Here is a 10,660-nt window from a genome sequence, read left to right as displayed (position 1 = left end):
TGGATGCTTGGGGCTGGTGCACTGGGACAACCCAGAGGGATGGTATGGGGAGGGAGGAGGGAGGAGGGTTCAGGATGGGGAACACATGTATACCTGTGGTGGATTCATTTTGATATTTGGCAAAACTAATACAATTATGTAAAGTTTAAAAATAAAATAAAATTAATTAAAAAAAATGTTTAACAAAATGTTTAACAAAAAAACCACATTTCTAATGATATTGATGAACCTATTTTCAGGGCAGGAATGGAGATGCAGACGTAGAGAATGGACTGTGGACATATCAGAGGAAGAAGAGGGTGGGAAGAATTGAGAGAGTAGCATTGACATATATATACACTAGCATGTGTAAAATAGCTATCTAGTGGGAACTGCTGTGTAGAATGGGAGCTCAGCTCAGTGCTCTGTGATGACCTGGAGGGATGAGGGTGGGGTGGGAGGGAGGCTCAATAGGGAAAGGATGTATGTATACTTTGGTTGTTTCACATTGTTATACAGCAAAAACCAAAACAACACTGTAAAGCAATAATACTCCCATTTTAAAAAGCACATTTGTTTTTTGCCCCACTTCCCTTGTAGTTTACTGTCCCATTGGATTATTCTCTTCTGGAGCAAACGTGTCCTTTCATTCTGAGTTACTTCCTCTCCTCTCATTCTCTCTCGAACGTATGCCATCAGACTTTTGTTCTCACTGCTCCATTGAAACTGCTCTTACCTGTGTCCCCATTTCTCAGTTTCGTCTTACCTGACCCATCAGCAGGTCCCTTCTGGCACAGCAGATCACTTCGTCCTCTTTGATATCTTCTCCTTCACTTGGCTTCCAGGATAACACATCACGTGCTGGGTTTCCTCCTACTGCCTTCTCAGCCTCTTTGCTGGCTTCTCCTCTTCCCTGTACCCGTTACTCATGGAGTAGTTCAGCCCTCATTCATCTTCTCTGCCCCATCTCGCTGAGTCTCACTTTTCTCTCTCTCCACGAACCATTCCCCTCATGATCTCAGCCAGGCATTACTGGCTTTAAATTGATTTGCTGATGACTCATACTTTTATAGTTGTAGTCCTGTCCTCTTTCCAGGACTTTGAACTTATGTATCCAGTTTTCTCCTCAGCATTTCCACTTGGGTGTCTACTTGACATGTCAGACTCAACATGTCCAAATTGTAACTTCTGATCTTTTTCCCCTGTAGTCTTGCTCCTTCAGTTGTCTTCCCCATCTCAGCAGATGACAGCTCTTGTTGTTTGGCTGGATGGAAACTTAAAGACACCATTGGCTCTTGTCTTTCCCTCACAACTCTCATCTAATGGGCCAGAAAACCCTGCTGGTTCTACTTTCAAAGTATGTCCAGCATCTAAAGATGTCTTGGCCTCTCCACCATTATCCCCTCTGAGCCCCTATCATCTCTTTTTGGATTAAATCCAGTAGGCTCCTACCTATTATCCCTACTGCTTCTGTGGCTTCTCTGGAATATTTTCAGCACAACAAGCAGAGATCCTTGAAAACATAAGTCAGATCATGCCACTCTTCACTCATCAAGTCACTGTGTAATGACTCTTATTATCTAAACTACAAAATCTTTGCAGAGGCTTGTGTTTGGGCCTTCCCGTCTTCTCTGCCTCATCCTTTGCTTCTTCACCCCTTTACTGTCTCTGCCTTAGCCACTTGGTCTCCTTGGTGTTCCCCATACCTGCCAGCTGTGTTCTGGCCTGACGGTCTTTGCTTCTGCCCTGAAATCTTCCCCTGAGATTTCATTAACTCCCTCCATCTTTGAAGGTGCTATTCAGATGTCAGCTTTCAATGAGGCCTGCCCTGGCACCCTAATTAACTTGGAGGCCTATCCTACCCCACACCCACATCTGCTATCTCTCTGTTGTACTCTTTTGCTTTATGGCCCTTATCATATTCTAACCTAATATATAATAATTTTCTTATTTATTATGTTCATTGATATTATATTCTCCATAGAATATAGTCTTTACAAAGCAAGGGATCTTTCTGTATTCATGCTCCTAGAGGAATGACAAATTGGTTAAATAAATGAGTGGAAAAAACTTAGAAAGCAACATAATCCTTGTCAATTCCATATGGCAGATAGGGGAAGTGATTACACCTCCCACTGACAACTTGAAATGTCCCTTTAGATATTTCTGTTTTCCAAAAGGTCTTCTCTACATTGTGCCTCGGGGAGATTCAACCAAGTTTTTAATCTCTCTTTCTCTCCTCCAAGACATTGCCCGACTTCACTGGCTCCTCTCTCTCTATGCGGATTTCATTCTTTTCATACAGAGCTTTCTGTAATCCATCCATACCTACTCTAGATTTCTTGAAAGTGGAAGTGTGAATCTCTCAGTCATATCTGACTCTTTGAGACCCAATGGATTGTGGCTTCCAACAAAAGGAAGGGCCTTCCAGTTCACATGACTTAGAGGGCAGAGTAAAGACAAAGTTAATTATTGAGCACCCACTTGGATTTCCTCTCTCCTTTCTCACCTCTTGGGCTTCTGTCCCTTGGTTGGAAAGATGCCCTGGAGAAGGAAATGGCAACCCACCCCATATTCTTGGCTGGGAAATCCTATGGACAGAGGAACCTGGCGGGCTACAGTCCATGAGGTCGCAAAGAGTGGGATACAACTTAGCGACTAAACAACTACAACGCTCACCTCTTACCTTTCACTGCACTCCTTTTATCAACCTATTGTAGGGAAATACAGTTCTCTCTCCAAGAAGTATTCTTGTCTCACCTCATTCTTTTTCATATGGTCGAGTAGCTTTGTAAAAGGTAAGAGCAATGGTGGTTTATAGTAACTTGATTTTGAGCAGCATGTGGAATGAAGGGCTGACAAACTCGGTCAGTAGAGGCTCAGGCGATGTGTGCCAGGTTGCTTTACTCTTCAGAGGTAGAGTTGAATTTGAGCTTTAGGCTTTAAGCAAGGACTCAAAGGCATGGTGAATGAGGATACTTTGCAGGCAGACACCAGTGAGTACTTTCTGAGAAAAGACTCTAAAAGTTAACAAGCAAAGTAATGAGAGGATTTGCTGATATACATGCTGTATTACAGACAGAGAGACCTGAGAGGCCTGGAAACAATTGCAGAAAATCTGAAGTTTGTTTCAGGCTATAGGTGTTATTTCAGCAGTTTGTTATCAGAAGCAAAAAGACTGAAAAAAGCGGATCATCCTCAGGGGTATGTACTCTTCAGAATCCATGAGATTCTGAAGTCCAAGTGATTCATAATTGTCCTCTTCATTAAGATATGTAAACTATCTTAAGCAATATATCTTTGTATACTGCTATTAGTGTATTAATATTAATTGTCATATGTATAAATGGAAGTAATTTTGGTGATGAAGCATCTTTAGTTAGTAAAATTTCTTTATTAGGTGATGGTCAGTAGAATATATGCTACATGAAGGTGAAGTCGTTTTGTTTTCTTTACTGCTGTATCTGGCATTACTGCTAGAGTAATGCTTAGCATATAGGAGCTAGTTAATATTTTCTCAATCAATGAATGAAACTGCCATTGATCTAAAGTCCAATTTATACACAGAATTATAGATGATGTTAATGAAAATGATGTCAAGATTGGATAGCATGACTTCACCTCTGGGAATATCCCTTTGTCATCTTAAGGACTCAGTCTAAAGGCTATTGGAAGATGATTGTTATAAGACAGTGACATTTATGGTTGAAAATCTCTCCAAAAACATGCTAAGAGCTCTCTCGGTGTTTTCTAAAAAATTGAGAGCTCACAAAGAATGTCATCTCATCTGGTCTAGTTTACCTGAAGGACAGATTATTTATCTTTTGTTTAGAAAGAAAAAGGCAAGTTTGAGTTTTTACCTGAACCTGGTGTCCTTGAACTGAATGCCTGTCAACTGTGCAGAGAGTGGCTATGGTGTGAAGGATTGGATCTAGAGCCCGGACCTCACAACTCTGGGGTGTTTTCATGTATTCTTAGCTCCATGGCTTTGGGCAATTGCAGTCTTAAGCACACAATGCTCTAGTTTCTCTTTTGTAAACTACCACTTACCCTGAGGAAGTTGTGATAGAATTCTTACTTGTGTAGTTATTGAGCTCTTTAGAACTTCTAAATGAGATATGTCTGAAATGTTTTGCTAGTTGAACTGTTTTACACAAATGCAAACAGTTTTACACAAAAGTTAAGATTCTGAATACAGGTTAAGAAGACATCAAACAGAAGGAGAAAGTACAAAGCTATCCTAACTGTACAGAGAATATTGATTAATGAAGCTGTGAACGAACATCCAAAGGACTTGCAAAGGGAGAATAAGAATAAAGAAACAATTTTCAGTGTCTTAAAATCAGGGACAGCCACTTCTCCAACTGAGAAACCACACAAAAGAAGTCAGTTTCTGCTGAATCAGCAAAGACACGGGATATCAGTAATCAAAACATGTCAGCAATTCCATGTTTTAAATTTGATCCAGATTTTATAGAACCTTACACAAGAATGGCTTTATTGGAGTAAAATATATGGGGGTCTTAGAGATGAAGCCTAGATGTTAGGAGCTATTTAATGTTGAACTTTGAGCCACATTTCCCAAGGAATCATCAAACCACAATGTAGGGAATGCAGTCATTCTTCTGAGGGGTTGCAGCTGCTGAAATGCAGACAGATGGAATTTCTGCACTTTCTAGTGTGGTACAGAAACAATCTCACAATAGGATGCACACTTCTTGAAAACTTTCTCTTAACCCTAAAGAGAGGCTATTGTATAGACTGGCCAGTAATATCTTTACTGTTTTGGTTTTTCATTTTATATCTGGTTTCCTGTATAGTCTTGAGGAGTTTCTGTCTGTAGCTAGAGGAGTGCAATTCTGGGCTGAGTCCTCTCAGTTCAGTTCAGTTCAGTCGCTCAGTCATGTCTGATTCTTTGCGACCCCATGAACTTTCCCAAGAAGGCATGCCAGGCCTTCTTGTCCATCACCAACTCCCGGAGTCCACCCAAACTTATGTCTGTTAAGTCGGTGATGCCATCCAACCATCTCATCCTCTGTCGTTCCCTTCTCCTCCTCTAAGACCCTATAAAGCTTAAGCTTGTTGCATGTCTTGGCAGTTGAAATCCATAGATGCCATTTGTATCGATTCAGAAATCATGGGATATAATGGAAATCCAGATTTTCATTGTTGATATTTTGAAGGTTACACATGAATTACCATCATAAGAAACATACCAAATTGACTGGTAGTTAATGTTCAACAGGGCTTCCCTGGTGACTCAGATAGTAAAGAACCTGCCTGCAATGGAGGAGACCCAGATTTGATCCTTGGGTCAGGAAGATTCTCTGAGAAGGAAATGGCAACCCACTCCAGCATTCTTGCTTAGAGAATTCCATGGGTGGAGGAGCCTGGCAGGCTATACCCATGGGGCTGCAAAGTGTCATGTATAACTGAGCGACTAAGACATTTGCACTTTCACTTAATGTTCAACAAATTGAAACTCTGATTCTTTGATAGCATTGCAAGATAATCCATTAATTGCATTTTTCCTTTGCCTTGTGGCAATATATTGTGCTCCACTGAGATGGAAGTGACTTTTTCCCTTTAATTAAGAACCTCCTGAGTGCCAACCACTCTGCTGGGGAATGTGGAACATGTAAGCGTCATGGACCTTACTGCCTGGAATGTTCTGTCTGAAGTTTTCTGTATTTCAGTTTGTGAGTTAAATGTTCCCTATTTCCTATTTCCCTTTAGTTAGACAACAAGATTCATCTCATCAAGGAATACACAGTTCAGGGAATGGTGACAGTGGCCAGGCAGGTGACCATAGGCTGATTCTGCTAACTTTTGTGGAAGGGAGAGAGAAATATTTTGGAGGCTTATATTTATTTTACCATTACTCTGAATTCGGATCTCATGAAAATAAGTTGAGTTTTTCTCTGATTATAAACATAAGACATGATCATTATAAGAACACTTGTAAAATACAGAATAAAATACAATGAAGAAAATAAAAATTGCTTTCAATTTTAATACCAGAGATAATCAGAGTAAACTTAGATATGTTAATACTTCTTTCTAGGCCAAATTGTATTATGCTTTTTTAGAACCAGATGGTGTTTTTACAATTAAATTATCCTGAACTTTGGTCCAGGACTTTATTTTTTGCAATATAATTTTCAGTGGCTATAATGGTATCCCTTATATGTAGTACTAAGATTTATGTAACCAATCTTCTATTATTGCATAGCTGTTATTTCAGTTTTCGTCTTATAAACCATGATGGTATTAATACCCTTAAATATAAAAACTTGGACTTATTCATGATGATTTACTTTGTGTGAAGGCCAAGAAATAAGATTGCTGGGCCAAAGGTTATACACAATTAAAAGGCATTTGATACAAATTGCTAAATATTGAAGTGTATTTTAACACCCATTTTGTTGAATTAATTTGTCCTTTAAGTAATGGTCTCCCTTAGAAAAATCTTTCTAGCTTCTTCTCCCACATTTTGTGTCTAATGTAATTTTGAAATAATTGAATATTTGTTGAATTTTGAGAAGAAAAAGAACATAATATTTAAAGCAAAGAATACCAAAGTGCAACCGTGTTAAGGAAAAGAAAAGAAAGAAAATATTATTAGCTAATGTTGTTTCACATTCCTTATGCCAAAATAGGCTCTGACATTTTTAACTGGCATTTTTATTAAGCCAAGTTAATAAATACATTTCAGTACAAGGCATAGGGTCTCTATGCCTGTGTTCAAGCACATATCAACTATTTGTAACTAACTTTCTCTGCATGACATTGTTGTAGAAGGGTTTTAAATGTTTGTTCAATAAATTTCACTTTGAAATAATTTTCAGTTATTAAAAAAAATACTCCCATTCAGTATCTTTTCGCACATAAGTTGTGCAATAGACGAGGCTGCTCCCTTGTGCTATGAAAGCCCACTGGCGAATTTCCTTTCACTTTTCTCAGGCAAACACTTTGTATTCTTCTCAGGTAATTTTACAATTAATGTTCTGGAAAGCCAGAGAGGAATTGGTGACAATGAAACCGAGGGAGTTGGGAAACACATCTGTTGAACATCAAGAGAAGGTTTTCTTTCTGTTCTTTATTTCTCCTAATTAAAAAAAAAAAAAACCCTCTTATTTATTTTGACATTGCTTTTCTGCCTCTCTCCTTTTTTTTTAGCGCTCTGCAGAGGGGGCGAGAGCTTTCTGTGCACCAGTGGCATCTGCGTCCCCAGGAAACTGCAGTGTAACGGCTACAACGACTGTGATGACTGGAGTGACGAGGCTCATTGCAGTATGTGACAGGCGGTGTGGGGGTTGTCTGCAGGGTTATGGCTTCTATTCAGGGGCCTGGAAACCAGAGCATTCCGTTGTCTAGTCCTGACAACCACCCGGTGCTTGGGTGGACTGCTGTTAGTTTGCCTTTCTTTGGTGAGCAAAGTGTTTATCTTCCCCCGCCCCACATGACAGCTGCATGTTTGCACACCTTCAAAAGCCTGATTCCATTAGGAACTTGACAGCTAGATGTGCTTTGGAACAGGTCGGGCTCGAAGTGTTTTTCCTTCAAGTATCTTAAAATTGGAAAAAGGCTTTTCATTTATTTTCTTTGGGTGAGGGTTTTTGTTTTTAAAGTTCTAAGAGTATAAAGGTCAACTTTTAAAAAAAAAAAAGAAGGATATTTTTAATAGGAACATTTTTTACCCTCATGATTTTTAACATTCGTGACACAGAACACTCAAAATGTCTTGTTTGTTTATGCTTCCTCTCAGCCTGGAGAGAATTAAGGCACGAACCAACTGTTCTGCATCTATGGATCGGTAGATTCAGCCTTTAAACATCCTCCACTTTCTTATCATTGATTTAGTTAGTTGTTTTGACCAAAAACGGTGGTTTGTCCAATATTGTATGTGTTTGCTTGAGCTGCCTTACAAAATACCACAGGCTGAGACTTAAACAACAGAAATGTATTTTCTCACAGTTCTGGAGGCTGAAAAGTCCAAGATCAAGGTCCGACAGGGTTCAGTTTCTGATGAGAGTTCTGTTCCTGGTTTGCAGGTAACTGCCATATGCCTGTGTAGTCAAATAACCTCTTTGGGGGGAATGCAAGAGAAGGGGAGAAGGGGAGAGGAGGGAGGAGAGAGCTCTCATGTGTCTCTTCCCCTTCTTATAAGGGTATCAGCTCAGTTGAATTAGGGTCCCACCCACTGATCTTTATCACTACTTCACAGGCCCTATCCCTCATGTTGGGGATTAAAGCTTCAACATGTTGCTGAAACTCAGCCTCTGTTCACTGGTACAGAATAGAAACACAGAACAGACTTTTGGGTGAAATAGAAAAGAGTAGCTTTAATTGCTTTGCCAGGCAAAGGGGGCCTCAGTGCACTAATGCCCTGAACTGTGTGACCCACCCTGGAGCGGGTAGTGAGGAGTTTTATAGTGTTTAGGACATGATCAGCTCATGGATAGGTCTTGGATTGGTTGGCATCAGGTAAGTTTCAAGCCTTATCAACCTTCTGGTTTCAACCAGTCTAAGGTCTGTGTTCTTGTGGTCAGCAGTTTTCATCTGGAGGGGGTCTTCTTCCTGTAAAAGCAACTTATGAGTGTGTGTCAGGCATTTATCTGTACCTTCCAGGGAACTGGGAGTTTGGTAATTCTGTTATGTGACAGAATTGTAGTCTAAATTGTTACCAGTTCCCCAGCCCAATAGCTATTCTTTGTTTCTGCTGCTGCTGCTAAGTCACTTCAGTCGTGTCCGACTCTGTGTGACCCCATACACGGCAGCCCACCAGGCTCCCCCATCCCTGGGGTTCTCCAGGCAAGAACACTGGAGTGGGTTGCCATTTCCTTCTCCAATGCATGAAAGTGAAAAGTGAAAGTGAAGTCGCTCAGTCGTGTCCAACTCTTCGTGACCCCATGGACTGCAGCCCACCAGGCTCCTCCATCCTTGGGATTTTCCAGGCAAGAGTACTGGAGTGGGTGCCATTGCCTTCTTTGTTTCTACATCTTCACATTTCCCAGTCATTAACTCTTGAGTCAGACAAAGACAAGGGCACAGGGCTTGTACACAGTTTCAAATCTATAAATTTTGGGAGGACACAGCCTTTCAGTCCACATCAAATATATATTCAGATCTCAAATTGGTTTGCAATTATGCAACAGATAAAATGGAAAAATTAGCCTCAAGAATACATTGCAGGATCTGCCTCCAAAACAAGCCCATATGCAATGGTGTTTGAATTGCTTTTTAATGGTTATATGACCAGCAATTGTTACTATAGGAAAAGCTGTGTTTTCCTTCCTGAAGGAGTTGCCAAAGCTTTATAAGAGCTCCTCTCAATTGCTCACCTCAACTGAAAGATTCCTCTGGTGTGTTTACCAGGCAGGCCAACTCTTCTTCCACATGAAGGCTTCTAGGACATTTATTTGCCATAACTTTTGAAAGGCAGTATGTTGTGGTGATATTTAGTTAGGGTCAGTATTTCCCAAACTGGTATTTTATAGTACCTGAGTCTTGAAAAATGCCTGGAAAAAAGCATGAGAAATGATGTCTGTCAGATCTCAGTTGCTTCAGTCATGTCCAACTCTTTGTGACCCCATGGACTGTAACCCACTAGATTCCTCTGTCCATGGGATTTTCCAGGCAAGAGTGGGTTGCTGTTTTCCCCTTCAGGGGATCTTCCTGACCCAGGGATTGAACCCATGTCTCCTGCAACTCCTACACTGGCAGGGGGATTCTTTTACCACTGAGCAACCTGGGAAGCCCTGATCTACTTCCTAGAGACTTAGAGTACATATTTGCTCACTAAAGTTTCTGATAAATCCCAGGTTTTTTTTTTTAAAACATTAATTTTATCTTAACTTGGTATTTCCTCAAAATTCTTTGTTTACATATGACCTCACATTGGAGAAGGCAATGGCACCCCACTCCAGTACTCTTGCCTGGAGAATCCCAGGGACGGGGGAGCCTGGTAGGCTGCCGTCTATGGGGTCACACAGAGTCGGACACGACTGAAGTGACTTAGCAGTAGCAGACCTCACATTTATTCATGCATTTATTTATTTTATATAATATCTAACATCCTATAGAATTTCAGTTATGTTGCTCATATTTTGTTAGAAATGTTTTCACTAAGATATTTGTTTTTATAATTTGGAATTCTCTCTTCAGAAAAACCTATGGTACATGATTGTACATAAAAAACATTTTTTATGGGACGTATATTTACACTGGGCTTCCCAGGTAACACTAGTGGTAAAGAACCCACCTGCCTGTACAGGAGACTTAAGAGACATGGATTCACTCCCTGGTTGGGATGATCCCCTGGAGGAAGGCATGGCCACCCACTCTAGTATTCTTGCTGGGAGAATCCCATGGACAGAGGAGCCTGGCAGGCTACAGTCCACAGGGTTGCAAAGAGTCGGATACCACTGAGTGTCTGAGCACATATTTACATTAGGTAATATTGCTAGATGAGAGATCTGACAGAATGTGGTCCACTGGAGAAGGGAACGGCAAACCACTTCAGTATTCTTGCCTTGAGAACTCCATGAACAGTATGAAAGGGCAAAATGATAGGATACTGAAAGAGGAACTCCCCAGGTCAGTAGGTGCCCAATATTCTACTGGAGATCAGTGGAGAAATAACTCCAGAAAGAATGAAGGGATGGAGCCAAAGCAAAAA

The 10,660-nt window shown here is 40.6% G+C and overlaps 1 protein-coding gene across 1 annotated transcript in view; it reads left to right on the top strand.

Annotated features, from left to right (window-relative positions):
* CORIN (corin, serine peptidase) overlaps nt 1–10,660 on the top strand; it is a 309,309-nt gene that overhangs the window by 188,630 nt on the left and 110,019 nt on the right. The window contains exon 6 of the mRNA XM_010858877.1: nt 7,159–7,272. Within this exon, the coding sequence (XP_010857179.1) occupies nt 7,159–7,272 (114 nt within the window). The remainder of the gene's footprint in view (nt 1–7,158; nt 7,273–10,660) is intronic.

This window comes from Bison bison, unplaced genomic scaffold (assembly GCF_000754665.1).
Source record: "Bison bison bison isolate TAMUID 2011002044 unplaced genomic scaffold, Bison_UMD1.0 scf7180017864451, whole genome shotgun sequence".
Classification (NCBI taxonomy): domain Eukaryota; kingdom Metazoa; phylum Chordata; class Mammalia; order Artiodactyla; family Bovidae; genus Bison; species Bison bison.
The sequence above is the reverse complement of the archived record's forward strand: the minus strand, read 5'-3'. Positions and strand labels throughout refer to the sequence as shown.